This window comes from Tamandua tetradactyla, chromosome 8, assembly GCF_023851605.1.
Source record: "Tamandua tetradactyla isolate mTamTet1 chromosome 8, mTamTet1.pri, whole genome shotgun sequence".
NCBI lineage: Eukaryota > Metazoa > Chordata > Mammalia > Pilosa > Myrmecophagidae > Tamandua > Tamandua tetradactyla.
In genome coordinates, this window is record NC_135334.1 from 81620708 (window position 1) to 81639220 (window position 18513).

General features: G+C 37.5%; 2 protein-coding genes across 6 annotated transcripts in view; one reads left to right on the top strand and one right to left on the bottom strand.

The window, feature by feature from the left end:
* The window catches only part of LOC143644635 (olfactory receptor 5M5-like), a 384306-nt gene that overhangs the window by 32796 nt on the left and 332997 nt on the right, over window positions 1–18513 (top strand). The window lies entirely within an intron of this gene.
* On the bottom strand, window positions 1231–17158 carry OVCH2 (ovochymase 2). The gene is made up of 7 exons (XM_077113858.1): window positions 17057–17158; window positions 14858–14967; window positions 4770–4861; window positions 3113–3285; window positions 2660–2755; window positions 2272–2423; window positions 1231–1606 (listed from the first exon to the last, which is right to left on the bottom strand). The coding sequence occupies exons 1-7, from the start codon at window positions 17142–17144 to the stop codon at window positions 1391–1393; spliced, it is 927 nt and encodes a 308-aa protein (XP_076969973.1). The 5' UTR covers window positions 17145–17158; the 3' UTR covers window positions 1231–1390.

The window sequence follows — 18513 nt, forward strand, 5'->3', positions numbered from 1 at the left end:
TCCGTTAAGTCCCTGATTCACACTTAGGGCTTGACAATTGTTTGCATGAATTGAGGTAGAGCTTTGGATTGATGAGAAGTGAAATGACAGGGAAGTCATTGTGTTCCTTCTGGAACAGACGAGTAGGGAATGGCTCTGGATGCACCAAGTGGTGGTTTTATAACTGGTGAGCATGCAGAGCACTATTAGAGGAAGACTTAATTATAAAGGGAACTTATTTTAAAAAAATGTTTGTTATTCATTCATTCATGTGAAGAATACTTACCTCTGGAGCTCTTTCTCCACTTCCCTGGGAAAGAAAGAAAAAGATGCAACTCAAGGTATTCTGAACAAACTTTTGAGAAGTGGCTCAGAAAGTGCAGATATTTTTAAGTTAACATGCAACTAATGAAAATATAGTCTGTGGAAAGAACAGAAGGGATAAAATTGACAAAGCAGAAAAGGGATCCATGGTGTTTCAAGGAGTTGATTTTACTTTTTTTTTTTTGAATAAGCTAACAGGCAGTAATTGGGTTGAAAGTTTACATGGAACAGGAAGAAGTCATCTGGTCTACCCCCTCATTTTACATGAGAAAATAGGATGGAGATGAAAATAAGTTGTCTACAACCACAAATGAATTCCTGGGATAACTACAACTAGAACTGAGGACTGAGACATCTGTCACTATATCATAGTCTTGAAAATTAGAGTAGTGCTTACTGAACTGACCATTTTGGGAAAGGCTAGATGCTCTATTGAGGCAGGAAGCCGATACCTAATTAAGAAAACAATTAAGGTGGGTTTGGAGACAGAAACAACAATATAATGAACTCAGTTGTCAGTCTGGTAGAAGACTATAAGGATCCTGGCCTTTTCAGACTCATGGCACCTTGGCCTGTACAAGGCCTTTCAATTAGTTTACTGTTGGTGTTTGGGTCTGGATCATTCTTTGTTGTGGAGGGCTGTCCTTTGCATTATGTAGGCTGTTTAACAGCATTCTTGGCCTCTGCCCACTAGATGCCAGTGGTACCCCTTACTGAGTTGTGACAACCAAAAATGTCTCCAGATATTGTCCCTTGGGGGCCAAATTGCCCTTGATTGATAACTATTGATCTATGCTATAGCTTGCTGAAACTTGCTAGCACAGTTGAGAAGTAATGAAAAAATATCATCAGCTGAAATAGTTTCAATTCAAAGCAAATTTGACAAAGTCTAAGATGGATGAATTTATATTTCATTGAATAGTTGCATGCTGTACCACATACCATATTTTACTCTTGTTTTAAACTTAATAAATATTACAGTCCTTATGTGCTACACTGAGAACATGGCAGAGTCTGTTTGCTTAGTGGCTTCGCCTTGCTGAGACTCTGCTGATGTTCTTTCTGACCCCTGCAGAATGGTAGTTTCTTAACCTTCTGTGCTGGCTTCATTACCGGTTTGGATGTGTCTTTGGATCCACGGAAGCACTTTACTAAGGTCTGTGAAAATCCCAGGGGATCCTTGATCATTTTTATGCAGATTGTGTCTCCATCCTCGACCACAGCCCAAGCCCCAGGAAGTCACACCAGCCAGAGTCCAAGTTCCTTTCTTATTCTGGCACATAAGGGAACCTCCTGAATCTCCCTGCAGGAAAAAAAGCCTGTGACCATAGTTGTCAGTGTCAATGATGTCAGTGACCCCTAAAGTGCTCAATCTTTTCCCCACATAAGGATACTGGATAAAGATCATTGAAATTCCTCCCTTCTAAAAATATAGGGACAGGCCTTGAGAGAATAGACAAACATTAATTCTCACAGGATCCTCATATGTCATTTGAGTACATCAATTCCCTCAACGATCCTTCCCCATCATAGGCTTTTGTCCAAGTATTTGACCTTCTTCCTTCCTGTGTCATCCTGCACACTAGGAGTAGTCTTGCCCAGCAGCAAAACTGATCTTAGGTCTTGGTCAGTAGGAAGAATGGAGGGAAAATAAGGTTCCCATTATCCATAAACTGGAAAGTCTCTAAATAGGAAAGAATTAGCCATATTTTGGGGGTGGGAGAGCCTGAGTCTCATAGCTCTGTTATGTGGTCTTTTGGAGAAGTTGAAATACCTTCCTTGAGTTCATATTCCCTGGTAAAAATAGGTTGTTTAAATTGGCCCCTTATTTTTACTTGATCTCTCCTGTCATTGTGATTCTTCTTTCCAGAGTCTGGTCTTCCTCCAGCCTTTTCTCAACCCTTCACTAAATGACAAAGCTGAAGGAAGTCTTGCTTAGGGCCTGTCAGCCCAGTAGCTCCCGCCTACCTGACATGCATCTCTGCCTCCATCTGGGAAGCCTGTGCAGAGAAAGGTCTGCCCAGTGATGGGCTTCTTTAGGCTTAACATCACTGCTGCACACTCATTCTGGGTCAAAATGGGCAGATTCACTTCCTGCAAGACTTGTGGCAGGAGGCCATCTGTAAAACAGAGACAGGAGCCCCACTGTGGCACTCTCATCCTTCTGACTCGAAGATGCCCTATTCAGGTTTGAGTCTTTGGAAAGATCTGAATTTCTAAGTACAGTGTGATATTCTCTGTCTTTAAAAATGTTTACACATTGTTCATAAAAATAAATTAAAATTTTCATTTTCTGATTATCCACTAGAAAGTTCTGATTGCTGATTAGGAGGAGTGGCATAGATTTTGGCTTTACCTTCGGTCAAGCGGCCCCAGCCTGCAGTTGTACAGATAAATCCAGCCTCAAATCGCTCTCCTGGCTCTGGAAGACATACAGGTCCCACAAACTGACCTGAAGAAAAGAACAAGGCAGGGCTTTTATCATCCATGGAGGAGAAGACATTATAAAGCAACTTACCAATCAGCATCCAGGTGTTCTGCCAAGGGCCTTAAAGAGTTGTGATGTGTCTGCCTAGCACCTCCATGGAGTACATGTCACACAAAGAAAGACCCTCCCCTGACTCCACATAATCCTATATTTAGAGCCACAAGCAAAACAAGTGCCATGTAACGGGACCCTCCACTTCCAAATTCCTGTCTCGGAACTCATGACCCAGGACTGCTTGGCATATGCTACCACATATGCTGCAGGAAGTGTCCCATTATTCAGGGTGACCCATGGGCTTCCTCCTGGTCACAAATGTTTTACCAAAATGGAAGGCTCCAGCCATCTTTAAAAGGGCAATGTCATAGTCCATTGGTTTCTTGATGGTGAAATATGGATGTATGATGATGGTCTCAATGGTGAGAGTTTGCTCTTCTGCCTCTGTCTGTTTCAAGTCATGTTCTCCAGCAGTTACATTCAGAGTTGATGCACTTTTTCTATAAAGAGGAAGCAGAAAAGTGGGTGGAGATCATGGAGCTTTTGAGTACAGTTGTAATGGTTTACAACTTGGCTTCTTCAAAATCATATAGAGGGGTCATCTGGGATGTGTGGCTGTTGAGCAGAGAAAGTGAGAATGATTCTAACACAATTAGAAAAAATGCAAAGGTTTACACTTCCAGGGAGGACCAGTAAAGAGTAATCTCATATGGAGCAAAGGATAAGATAAATTCAGTACTTTGCGATGTTATTTGTAAAATGTCTAAAGTTGCATGTGGGTATAATAATTCAGAGTTCTCAAGCTTCAGGAGACTTTGCTTGGCTATCCTGGGAGGTTAACTGATCTCAATATTAGTCATATCCTTTGAGAATTATTTGTGAGCCCTACTTAGTATATACAATCTCTCAATGTCAGAGATCGTATGCATGTTATTATGGAGGACAGTGTCATAACTCACATGTCCCAGAGAACGTACACATTCAGGACTTTGCGACTGATTATAACAACGAGAGGGGAGGATCTTCTCCTTACCTCCCTTATGTTTTGTAACGTAGGCCATTCTGTTCCCCATCTTCTTGGGGCAATGTTATTTGAGAGGAGCTTGGTAGGATGCCGTAGAGCTGGTTTCAGAGCTTTGGGCATGCCATCCTTCTGGACTTTTGTATAAAAGTGATTATTTTCTACAAACTTGGAAAGGGCATCATTTATCTTAAAAGGCTTCCCTGACCCTTGGGTACATTAGGATTCTAACCCAATACATAGCATCTCTCTAACCTAGCCATCTGCCACATTGCAGTGAAATTATCAGTTGTCTCTTCTTCAGACAATCTGGGTGCATGAATTGTCTTAGTCCTCTTCATATATGTGCTACCTGTTAATGTCTGGCACCAAGTATGCATCCAGGAAATGTTTGCATAATTGAAATGAAAGAGGGAAAATATGGAGACATGATTTTGATTGTAGTCTAGTGTATACCAACAACACTGACAATAGAACATTTGGAACACACAGAAAGAGTGGTTAAAGGATAGAAGTTGTTGAGACTGCCAGAGAGGCAGGATCAATAGGAAGGAAGGCATTGGATTCTACTTTATGTTTCATTCTCTTTCTTTGTTTTATTTTATCCATTTCTTAAAATATGTAATGAACGGGATATATTTTTTTCACTAAATTTAAGAAAACTAGGAGAAAAACTTTGATAAATTCATATTTTTGATACTTTTTTTCTTCACTTGGATAATGGGTTACTATTATTATTTATTAACTTCCAGTCATAATTAAGTAAACAAAGTATTGTACTCCTACAAGGAGTATGTTTTTTAACAAGTGGAATACTCTCTGGCAATGTCACTGAACACTATTTGCATTATGCAATTAGGATGTTCTTCTCATAGGATTATGTTTTAACAGAGTATTGCAGCTGATACCAAGAGAGAGAAGAGATATGATCTGACCTTAATCCATGATGTAGGCCTTTCCTACCTTTTTACTACGCAGTGAGCCGCTGTGATCACCCACTGTGGAGAGATGATGGTTCCACCACAGATATGCTTCTCCTTTCGTTTCAGAGACACCTGAATTGCAAAGACCTTAAATGGAAGCAACTTAATGACCTGGGATCCCTCAAAATCTGAAGGCTGAGCATGTTCTGAAAAACAGATTCATATATATTCATATGTATTCATATATATATGGGAATCATGGACTTTGAAGGAGTAAAACATCCCATTTTAGCTCAAAAAGATGAGCAGTGCTGGAACCAAAACATTTCCCCCAGTAGCCTGGAAGGGAAGGGTTAATTAAGATAATTGGCTATCAGGGTTTTAGTATAAGTTAGCAGTCAATACTTTTGGTATTTGCTTGTTTACTTTTATAATACTGTAGAACAATATAAGCAATATCTGTGAATGACGAAAAAGGAGTATTAGATGTAGCAGAGTACTGCTGAAGAGGTTTGAGATAAAGAGAAGGTGAGAACTGCAAGATCTTTCAACATGTGCACCAGTTCTTTGGCACTTCTCGTGGAAATAATCTGGAGCTGCTACCCTTTTTCTCATATTCTTAGCTAACTGTTTTATTACTAAAACCTCTTCAAGCCTATTCCTAATCCTCCTCACCAACATACATTTTTGGTCTATCCTGTCCATGATATTTGACTCTGAAATGACTTACGATATTCAAGTGAATCCTTTTAATGAATATACTCACATTGTTGGAATTAAGTAAAAAGTGAATTATTATAATTGTTTCCCTCTGAACCCTGAAGTATTTAGTGAGAAATAGAAAAATAAAATGTAATACAGAGAAGACGCTAAGAATAGAACAAAGAGCAAGTAAGTAGAAGTTAATTAACCACCCTTAACTGTGTTTGGGCTGTGGACTACTGAATTGACCAACCAATTCATCAAGCAACCAACTGATCAATCAACTATTTAATAAACTAATTAATTCATGAACTAATCAAAAGATAATGATTCAGCCATTCGGTCAACCAACTGAACATACAACCAACCAACCATTATCAAGAATTTATTGACTTAAGGAGAATTAAAAATAGGGCTCACACTACTTGAAAAAAGAGCAAAACATAACAAGACTTCTGGGAAGATGGTGGGCGGAGTGGTGTGAGTTCACTCCTGTTCTGTGAAACAAGATAGGAGATGAGGAGAAAATGCTCAGGACTACTGGTCCCAGGGTGTGAGTAGTCTAGGAGGGTCTTTAGTTTTGGGGAAGCAGGCTTGGGGAGAGCAGGTGGGACAGGTGACTGGGATCCCCACAGGTTGGGCAGCAGTGCAGGGGGGAGGTGACCCTCCTCGGCTAGAGTCTGCACAGCTCCTGGCTGGGGGAACCTCCCCATGTGGTGGCGGTGGACAGCGCCAGCAGGGAGCCTGGAGGCCAGCAATGGCCCCTGGCAGAGCAACCCTCTGCTGAGCAGGCCAACCTCTAGGAGCTCCGCAGCAGGGGCTGGGCTGAGGGAGGAGGAGACTTGAGCGCGCCATCTGCTGGCCGGATTTAGTAGGTGCAGGTCGGCTGCACCAGACAGGGAGGGGAGAGCTTGAGAGAAGACGAGCTCATGGTTGTCACCTGCTGGGAAGAAGGGGTAAGTGCAGGCAAGCAAACTCCCTATCTGCCTAGGTCTTTATTTGCATTTTATTTTATTTTTCTTCTTAATAGTCTTTTTTATTTTCCCCCTTTTAAAACAGTCTTTCTATACATTTTTATTAGTGATATAATTGTCCTTTATTTTAAAAACTTTATAGGTAATTTATATTATATTTTTATTCATTTTCTATCTTTGATTTGACTTTTTTTTATTATTCCATTTTATTTATATATTTTTGCATGGGCAGGCACTGGGAATCAAACCCAGGTCTCTAGCATGGCAGGCAAGAATTCTGCTACTGAGCCACTGTCACACTGCCCTTCATCTACTTTTATTATTACTATTGTTATTTTTCTCTTAAATTTTCTTTCCCTCTGGCAGGAACCAGTCTGACTTCACTCCCAGTATATCCTGGCATGTCTCATTTTGATTCTTTTGTCTACTTCTGTTGAGGTGTATTTTGTTGTGGTTCTTGTTTTTTCATTTCATATTTTTCTTATATTATTATTTTACCTTATTACTATGATCTCTTTCTTCTTCTTTTTTCTTTTTTTTTTTGCATGAGCTGGTTGTCAACCCTGGGTCTCCTGTGTGGTGGGCAGCCATTCTTCCACTGGCATACTGATGTACCCTGATATTCTAGTTTGCTAGCTGCCAGAATGCAATATACCAGAAATGGAATGGCGGTTAAAAATGGAGATTTAATAAGTTGCAAGTTAACAGTTTTTAGGCCATGGAAATGTCCCAATTAAAGCAAGTCTATAGAAATGTCCAATCTAAAGCATCCAGGGAAAGATACCTTGATTCAAGAAGGCTGATGAAGTTAGGATTTCTCTCAAGTGGAAAGGCACATGGTGAACACAGTCAGGGCTTCTGTCTCGGCTGTAAGGGCACATGGCGAACATGGTGTCATCTGCTAACTTCCTCTACAGCTCCCTGGGAGCTTTCTCCTTTTTGAAGTTTTCCTTTGAAAGTTTTCCTTTTCCTTTCCAAAGGTCGCTGGCTGGTGGACTCTCTGCTTCATAGCTCTGTGGCTTTCTTGTGGCTCGCCATTCTTTTCTGCTCTCTCAGAATCTACCCCTTCTCTAAAATGTTTCCTCATTTATAGGATTCCAGTAAACTAATCAAGACCCACCTGATCCAGTTTAACAACCACTCTTGATAAAGTCACATCTCCAGGGAGATAATCTAAAATTTCAAACATACAGTACTGAATAGGGATTAGAATAAATGGCTGCCTTTACAAAATGGGATTAGGATTAAAACATGACTTTTCTAGGGTACATACATCCTTTCAAACCAGCACACCCAGCCTAGTTGATAATAGACCCTTAAGTTGAATTGTATCCCCTACATGAGATCCGGACCTTGATTTGGTGGAGAATAACTGACAAAGTGCAAAAGGAAACATTTAGCAAAAACTAAGTAAATACAAAACTTTAGAAGACTGAAGGAAACCAACTTGCAAAATAACTATATCAAGATAATCAAATGCCCCAAACACAACTGAAAATCACAAATCACATGAAGATCCAAGCAGAGATGGCCCAGTCAAATGACCAAATCAAAATTCAAGAGGGGACACAGAATATGGAATAACTACTCAAGGATATTTGTAAAGAAATAAAGGATTCAGGAAGACACTAGAAAAGAGCATAAACAAGAATTTGGGAGCTTAAATAGAAAAATGGCAGATCTCACAGAAATGAAAGATACAGTAAATCAAATAAAAAATATACTGGAGGCACATGATAGCAGATTTGAAAAAGCAGAAGGAAGAATAAGTGAGCTAGAAGATAAAACAATAGAACTAGAGCACACAAAAGAACGAATGGCAAGAAAGATGGAAAAAATGCAACTGAATCTTAGGGAAATGATGGACAACAAGAGGTGTACAAATATAAGAATTATTGGTGTCCCAGAAGGAGAAGAGTAAAGGGTAGGGAAAGTTTGCAAATCAAAGAGGCCCAGTGAACTCCAAATAGAGAAAACCCAAACAGGTCCACTTGAAGACACATACTAATCAGACTGCCAGGTGTTGAAGAGAAACAAAGTCCTGAAATCAACATGAGAAAAGCAATCTACTACATACAAGGGAAAACACATAATACTGACTTCAGACTAGTCAACAGGCACCATGGAAGCAAAAAGGCAGTGATATGGTATTTTTAAGATCCTAAATGAGAAAGGTTTTCAACCAAAAATTCTATTTCCAGCCAAGTTATCCTTCAAAATTGAAGGAGAAATTAAAATCTTCAAAGATAAAGAAATACTGAGAGAACCAGTTAACAAGAGGTCAGCCCTACAAGAAATAGTAAAGGGAGCCCTGTCAGCTAATAAAAAAAAAGACAGGAGACAGAGGTCTGGAAGAGGGCACAGAAGTGAAGAATATGAGTAAAGGTAATTTAAAGGAAAAGAGAGAAAGAGGAATATAATATACAGATCTGACAAAAACTAAAGGTCAAGATGATAGAATCAAGAACTGCTTTTGCAGTAATTACCTTGAGTGTTAATGGACTAAACTCACCAATTAAAAGATAGAGACCGACAGAATGGATCAAAAAACAAAACCCATCTATATGCTGTTTACAGGAGACGCATCTTAGCCTCAAGGACACAGTTAGATTGAAAGTGAAGGGATGGAAAAAGATCTACACAAGCTTTAACCAAAAGGAAGCAGGAGTAGCTATACTAATAGCAGGCAAAATAGACTTTAAATGTAAAGATGTCGTAAGAGACAAAGAAGGACATTACATATTATAAAAGGGACAATTCACCAGGAAGAAATAACAATCATAAATGTGTATGCTCCCAATCAAGGAGCTCCAAAATACATGAGGCACATATTGGAAAAACTGAAGGGAGCTGTAGACATATCAGCAATAATAGTGGGAGATTCAATACACCACTCTCCGCTACAGATAGAACAACCACACAGAGGATCAACAAGGAAATAGAAAACTTAAACAATAAGATAAATAAATTAGAGCTAGTAGACATCATAGAGCATTACATCCCCAAACACCAGGATACACATTCTTCTCTAGCGCACATGGAACGTTCTCCAGGACAGATCATATACTGGAACATAAACTGAGTCTCTATAGATTTAATAAGATTGAAACTATCCAAAGCATGTTCTCTGATCACAGTGGAATAAAATTGGAAATTAATAATCACCAAAGAACCAGAGCTTTCACAAATATATGTAGATTAAATAGCACACTTTTAAATAAGTGGGTCAAGGAAGAAATTGCTAGAGAAATCAGTAAATATCTAGAGATGAATGATAATGAAAGTACAACATATGAAAATTTATGGGATATGGCAAAGGCAGTGCTGAGAGGGAAATTTATTGCCCTAAATGCCTATGTTAAAAAAACAAGAATGAGCAAAACTTGAGGATTTAACTGCTCACCTGGGGAATTTAGAGAAAGAACAGCAAACTAACCCGAACAGCAAACTAACCCCAAAGCAATGAAAGAAGAGAAACAATAAAGACCAAAGCAGAAATAGACAAACTGGAGAACAATAAACAGTAGAAAGAATCAACGAAACTAAAATTTGGTTCTTTGAGAAAATTATTAAAATTGACGGTCCCCTACCTAGGCTAATGAAGAAAAGAGAGAGGACACAAATAAATAAAATCAGAAAGGGAGAATATTATGAACAACTATATGCCAACAAACTAGACAACTTAAACGAAATGGACAAATTCCTAGAAACACATGAATTACCCATACTGACTCGAGAAAAAATAGAATATCTCAACAAACCAATTACAAGAGATCCTATCATTCATCAAAAATTTTCACATAAAACAAAGCCCAGGACCAGATGGCTTCACAGGAGAATTTTATCAAACATTTCAAAAGGAACTAATGCCAATCCTGCTTAAACTCTTCCAAAAATTGAAGAAAAAGGAATGCTACCTAACTCATTTTATAAGGCTAACATCACTCTAATACCAAAATCAAATAAAGATGATACAAGAAAAAACTACAGACAAATCTCCCTAATGAACACAGATGTGAAAATTCTTAACAAAGTACTAGCAAATTGAATCCAATGCCACTTTAGAAGAATTATACATCATGATCAAGTGGGATTCATACCAGTAACACAAGGGTGGTTCAGCATAAGAGAATCAATCTACATAATACAGCACATTAACAAATTGAAAGGGAAGAAAATCACATGATATCGATTGATGCTGAATAAACATTCGACAAAAATCCAGCATCCTTTCCTGATAAAAACACTTCAAAAGTTAGGTATCTGTGCTGGTTTGAAAGGAAGTATGTCCCCTAGAAAAGCCATGTTTTAATCAAAATATCATTTTGTAAAGGTAGAATAATCTGTATTCAATACTGTATGTTTGAAACTGTAATCAGATCATCTCCCTGGATGATGTGACTTAGTCAAGAGTGGTTGTTAAATTGGATTAGGGGACGACATGTCTCCACCTATTTGGGTGGGTCTTGATTGGTTTATTGGAGTCCTATAAAAGAGGAAATATTTTGGAGAATGAAAGATTCAGAGAGAGCAGAGCAGAATGACATAGGCATGAGAAGCAGAGTCCACCAGCCAGCGACCTTTGGAGATGAAGAAGGAAAACGCCTCCTGGGGAGCTTCATGAAACCAGAAGCCAGGAGAGAAAGCTGACAGATGACGCCATGCTCGCCATGTGCCCTTCCAGCCGAGAAAGAAACTATGACTGTGTTTGCCATGTGTCTTCTCACTTGAGAGAGAAACCCTGAACTTCATTGGCCTTCTTGAACCAAGGTATGTTTCTCTGGATGCCTTTGATTGGGCATTTCTATAGACTTGTAATTGGGACATTTTCTTGGCCTCGGCTAGTTGTAAACTAGCAACTTATTAAATTCCCCTTTTAAAAAGCCATTCCATTTCTGGTATATTGCATTCTGGCAGCTAGCAAACTATAACAGTATCGTAAGAAACTTTCTCAGTATCATAAAGGGCATATATGAAAAACCCATAGCCAGCATCATACTTAATGGTGAGAAATTGAAAGCAGTTCCCTTGAGACTGGGGATGAGACAAAGATGCCCATGTCACCATTATCATTCACCATTGTATTAAAAGTACTAGTTGGAGCAATTAGACAGGAAAAAGAAACAAAAGTTATCCAAATAGGAAAGGAAGAAGTAAAACTTTCATTATTTGCAGATCACATGATCCTGTATTTGGAAAACACTTAGAAATCTACAGCAAAACTACTTGAACTACTAATAAACAAATTCAGCAAAGTGGCAGGAGACAAGATTAATGAATAAAAATCAGTTATGTATTTATACACAAGCAATGACCTATCTGAGGTGACAACTAAGGAAAAAATCCATTCAGAATAGTGACCAGAAGAATTAGGTCCAGGGATGTCAAGGACCTATACACAGAAAATTATTTAAAAATTGCTAAAAGAAATTTTAAAATGACCTAAATAGATGGAAAGATCTTGCATGCTCATGGATAGGAAGGTTGAATATTGTCAAGATGTCAGTTCTACCCAAACTGATCTACAGATTCAATGCAATACCGATGAAAATCCCAACAACCTAATTTGGAGACTTGGAAAAATTGGTTATCAAATTTATATGGAAGGGAAAGAGACCTTGAATAACTAAAGATATCCTAAAAAAGAAGAGCAAACTGGGAGGTCTATCACTTCCTGACTTTAAAGTTGACTGTAAAGCTACAGTGATCAAAATAGCATGGTACTGGCACAAAGACAGAAGGACTGACCAGTGGAATAGAATCAAGAGTGCAGTGATTGATCACCAAATTTATGGACATTTGATCTTCAATAAGGCCCCCAGATCCACTGAATGCAGACAGAATAGTAGTCAATAAATGGGCACGGGAGAACTGGATTTCAATAGCCAAAAGAATGAAAGAGGACCCTCACTTTACATCTACTACAAAAATCAATTCAAAATGGATCAAAGACCTAAATGTTAGAACCAATACCATAAAACTTCTAGAAAGAAATGTAGGGAAATATCTTCAAGATCTAGTAATAGGAGGTAGCTTCTTAAACTTTATACCTACAGCACAAGCTGTGAAAGAAAAAATAGACAAATGGGAACTCCTTAAGATCTAGAGCTAAGGTGCCTCAAAGAACTTTGTTAAAAAGGTGAAGAGGCATCCAACTCAAGAGAACGTATTTGGAAACTACATATCAGATAAAGGCTTGATATCCTGTGTACATAAAGAAATTATACAGCTCAACAACAAAAGAACAACCCAATTATAAAATAGGCAGAGGAAATGAATAGGCACTTTTCTGAAGAGCAAATACAGATGGTTAAAAAGCACATGAAGAGCTGTTCATCTTCTTTGGCTAAAAGGGAAATGCAGATTAAGAAGACAGTGAGATATCACCTCACACCTGTAAGAATGGCTGCTATTTAACAAACAGGAAACTATAAATGTTGGAGAGGATGTGGAGAAATTATAACACTTATTCACTATTGATGGTAATGTAAAATGGTTCAGCCACTGTGGAAGTCAGTTTGGAGATTCCCCAGAAAACTAAATATTGAGTTGCCCTATGATCCAGCAATACCAATACTTGGTATATACCCAGAAGAGTTGAGGGCACTGACATGGACAGACATTTGCGCACTGATGCTCATAGTGGCACTATTCACAATTGCCAAGAGATTGAAACAGTCCACGTGCCCATCAACAGATGAGTGGATAAACAAAATGCAGTATATACTTACAATGGAATATTATGCAGCATTTAGACAAAATGATGTCCTGAAACATATGATAACATGGAAGAACCTTAAGGACATAATGCTGAGTGAAATAAGTCAGACACAAAGGGACAGATACTATATAATTCTGTTATTATAAACAGATAATAACATAAAGCTGCCAGTGTTTTGGAGTAGCTAAAAGAAAAAATCTGAAATGAGGGCATGGTAGCCCATGACAAACTCTGAGAACTATTCTGTAGCTGTTTGTTGAAGTGCACTTTGAAAATTATTGCTTTTTTTCTTTCTTTTCTTTGTATATATATGTTATATTTTACAATAACAACAAAAGAAACTATTAAAGATATACTATAGGCAGTATAATAATATTAGATAAAATAAATTTCTGAAATAAAAAAAGTTGAAAATATTTAGTAACATAGCTTACTACTATGGCAAAGTTGATATTTACAATAACTTTTTACTTGATATTTTGAGAACGCACACAGTTTTGATAGTTAATCAAATAGTATTTAAGGTAGAGTTTAATAGTTATAATTTAAGAAATTCTTATATCTGTATCTATAGATTTTTTCCTTCCCTTAATTTTAAATTGGTTTATGAAACATATTGTACAAACAGGCTTTATGATGATTACTTAGATATATATTTTTCAATATGCCTATGGATAAGCTAAGGTAGCCATTTTAGGTTGTTAAGATTTCCATATGTTAATTGTCAAAATATTTGTATCTTCCTATTTTCCTGAAATTGGGAAAATATTTAGTAACATAGGTCATTACTATAGCAATGCAGATGTATGTAAGAACTTTCTACTTGTATTTTGAGAACAGTCACAGTTTTGACAGCTGATCAAATGGTATCTAAATGTTTAATAGTTAGAATTTAAGAACTTTGCTATCTGAGTTTGTAGAATTTTTCTTTGTTGTCTTAATTTTAAATTGGTTTATGAAACTTCCTGCACAAACACAGGCTTTACAGTGATTATAGGGATACTTTATTTAAATATGCTTGTGGTTAAGCTAACTAAGATATCCATTTTTAGTGGTTCTAAGTATATTGTTTGTTTTCTTAAATAAAAATAAAAATAGAGCAAAACATACAACATGGCTACAACATAGGTAAAGATGGTAGGCTTTCCAAGACGAGAAAGACAAACATAAATATAAAGGCAGTTCCTTGAGATGGATGGATCCATAGATTTAGATTGAGGCAAAATTCTTAGGACATTAAATACCGAGGAGGCAATACTCTTGACTCTTCTCTGAGGGGCCTTAGAGTGTAGGCACAAAACCTACTACCTCTAAAGCAAATTAGATCTGTGGATACCATACCGTTGACTTCCCTGTTCTTCTTTAACTGCTCTTTAACAAAATAAGTATACTTTGAGCATAATTATTGAAGTAGAGCATTATTTTTTAAATTACAAATTTAGAAGTTTTCTAGCTTCTTGAAATGATGTTTCTGTCTTAACGGACTGAAGGTTTGGGGCAGCATTTCCAATTTTTGGAACAAGTCAATTCTGTACATAACTATTGTGAACATATCTTTTCTGGAATTCAACTGATGTACATCACAAGAGACTTGGATCTTTGTTAGACAGTCATGAAATCTCTGATGAAGAGCTGAGCAGGAGACAGCACACTGATGAATATAGCATGCTATTTGGGAGATTAAACCTGTGACAGCTCACAGCCCACTCACTAGTGTTACCTAGGACTCACCTGCCAGGGGTAGGAGCCCTTTTCCACTTGGCTTCCACCAACAATGCGACTGAAAATGTTAAAGTAATTCGAAGTCCCTGGCTTAACCAGACTCTGCCCACAAGTGGGAGCTGGGAAAAAAGATAAGGCAAAAATTGATGATTAGATAGCTCCTAAGGCTGGGGGATACTTAAAACTCCTCTGAACAAGAAAAAGTTGTAGGACATAAGATATGTAGAAAGGTTTCAGAATGCCTTTTATTATGTTTCCCCTTCTGGGGGCTACAGTTACTCATATGCTAGGTTCTTTGATATTGTCTCAATATTCTCTTAGGTTTCTCAATTTTTCTTTTCCTTTTTTTTTTAAATTTTCTGCTTCAGCTTCAGTAATTTCCATTAATCTGTTTTCTAATTCATTGATATTTCTTTTATGTTCACTTGTCTGTTAAGCCTATACAGTATATATTTTTTTATATTTTATTTTATATATTACATTTGTGTAGAAAGGTATCAAAATGCCTTTTATTACATTCTGACTTAGAGGCTCCTCACAGCCGTCTACTTCAGTGGCATTTATTATAAGCTATTATCATTATTTCTATGTCTTTCTGTCATACTAGACTGTGGGTTCCTCAAAGACAAAACTGGTCCCCAGAAATATTTATATTCACAATTCCTGACACATAGAAGTTCAATTAACTTGTTGAGTGGATGATGCCATAGTCTGCTTTAGATTATAATTGTCTATGTGTATATCGTCTTCCCCTAATCAACCGATGAGACTGAGTCTCAGGTCTATGGTGCCTGTCACACAGTCAGATAGCAGTAATTTTTTATTGAATTTAATTCTCTGTAGGGGTGGAAAGTAGAAGGAGCTCAAGAATGGGATTGGAAAAAAAAAATCAATGTGCTGATTCCCGCACCATAGTGGTGTTAGGATAGGATTTCCAGATAATAGAATTCTTTCCTCTTTGTGGACATTATCCCTGAAAAAAAATGTACATATTTGCCTTCAATAGGGTTTTTGACTCCTCAGATAAGAGGTGGTCTAGTTAAAAAATATTTATGACTGCCTGGCAATTCAAGAATGGTTTTCTTCAGTCTCTATTGCAGTTTATACTTTTCCAGATGTTTTCTTGGTGGTGGAGGAGGTGAGAAAGCACTGCATCCTTCTCACCCCCCTTCTTTGCCTAGGTGAATCATCTAATCCTTGTACCTCGGCTTAGAGATCACCTAAACTGAGCAGTCTCCCTTGATCTCTCCAAACTGCATCATGGACTGTTTTATAAATCTTGCCATGCAGTATTGTAATAGTGAATTGTTTGTCTTCACTTTCCTCACTGGACTGTGAACTCTTGAAGGGACCAAAAAAACTATGTCATATTTTAATCTCTATTGCCAAGGTTTAGCACAATTCCTCTCATACACTAGGCACTTTGAGAAATTGGATGGATGAACAAACAACATTTCTTAAAAACATAGCCATTTTGATTATGTTAAAATACAGAAATCTCTTTCACATAACTTCTCATTTAATCCTGACTTTACCCCTGTAAATGAAGTGCTGTTATTTCCACATTACAGATGAGAAAACTAAGAATCAAAGGGATCTGCAGCCTAATAGTGGTAGAGCATGGATGTAACATTAAATCTTTTGATTCTGAACCCAGCGTAGGCATGACATTTAAATTTACTTCTGTTTAAGTTGAATGAATCATAAATACTTTAGAAACGATATTTACTGTTTCCTGAACTCACTGGAGTAAAGACAAATAACAATGATTCTCATTGTTGGCACAAATTATGACCATGGAGAAGCCTGCCAAAGACTATTTACAGACTATGTTACTTCAAGAAAAAAAGAACATTTACAAAATATTACAGTGAACACACTTCATTTTTCCCAGGAAGATAATTTTCAAAAAAATTACAAATGCTTCCAAATTCATGATTATTTCGAGAATTTTCTTAGTGAGCAAGGATGGGGATTCTGTATTGTGTCCAAATAAATGAATAATCCAGGTTTTCTCCAGCTCATGTCCAAATTGCATTCCAGAAATGCTTCACACTATTCATTTGCAGATTTTAGGAAATAAGTCCAAGATCAAAATATTTTTTTCCCCTATTTTCCCAAAGGAATATGGAGTGGAGTTGTGGTGACTATTACCAGCAAAGTTATCCCTTCAGACAAAGGTAGTTATGGAATTCATTTGGAACTTACCGTTGGGGAGAGAAAGAGTTGTAGATTTCTCTTGTTCCAAGGAGATCATTCCTAGTAGTAAAATCAGCTTGTTCCTGCTTATAAGCATTTTGAGACTCAGAGTTTTCCCCTGAATTTTTAGAGAAGCTAAAGAGAACAAAAATAGAAAGCCCTGGGAGACCAACAAAGAGCCAATTTGAAAAAGGTTAATCATTAACCAAGATTTGAAGCATTCAGCCATGTCCATGTTATGTTTCTGAAGGTGGTTTCTGGCAAAGATCTTTGCAAGATATGGGGAATCACCCACAGAACCAGAGTCTAGAGAGAGCAGATTTATATGGTCCCTTTCGCCCACATCAGTAAATTGCTACCACCAGAGTGTACCTAGCTAGCAAAGAGGTCGGTGCTGAGATTTTCATTTGTAGACATTACTCCCTCCTTTGTACATGTACCACTTTCTACAAGAGGATTGGATATCAAAGTTGTTCTTTTTTACGAGGGTAGACTTTCCTATATATTTGCAAACAACTCAAGAATATACTAAAACATTTTTCTTTCTCTTATTTTCCAAATGTAATTTGATGGTTATTATAACCAGGTGTTAGAGAAAGGCGAGTAAAGATAATTTGGTAGCACACTCAGGATGGCGTGCTACTAGAAAACAAGTGCTCATGAAGGTTCGATTACACTTTATCAATTACTCTCCAGAGCAACGTGACTGAGAATATGACCCTCCTGACTCCACATTGATTATATATATATATCCCCTTCTAAATATTGGAAGAATTGCATAATCTGCAATTATGTCAGAATTGCAGAATACTTGACACGAGCCTGAAATGTGCCAGGGTGGCAAGCCTAAAATGGGCAGAGATACCTGTTCGAAGCACAGAACATTTTGAGCCTTTTTAAAAAATAATTGTTCAAGTCATGTGTTCTTTTTTTTTTTTTTTTTGCCATTTTAACCATTTTTAAGTATATACTTCAGTCTTTTGAGCTTTTTGGGTTTTTTTTTTCTGTTGTTGTTTGAGCTTTTGGTTTCTATTACCATAGGATAGGGAATTTGATCCTATACTGAGAAAATGGCATGCTTTCCTGTAAGGCAAGAGTGGTTCATTTTTATTGGCTGTCACACAGAAATGTAATGGGATCTTGCTTCAGGTCAGGAGAAGACAACAGATGTCTGTTCTTATATCAACAGACAACACATAAAACCACACATATCAACACGCATTCACAGCTTGAAGCTGTTCATTGAAGGTTTCATGCTAGCATCTCTTGAAGGTGTAAACTGTAATCAATCTCCTTGCTGTTAAAATCTTTCATCTTCAGAGAAAGTGTACTAGGTTCTGGGATACTAAGTTTCTACAAGGCCAGCTACCCAAGCCTCTCAGAGTTCTAGGGACCATAATTACTGCACCTTATAGTACTTGCATATATTGAAGTGTTGCTTGCCCTCATAGTGTGAAATCCATATT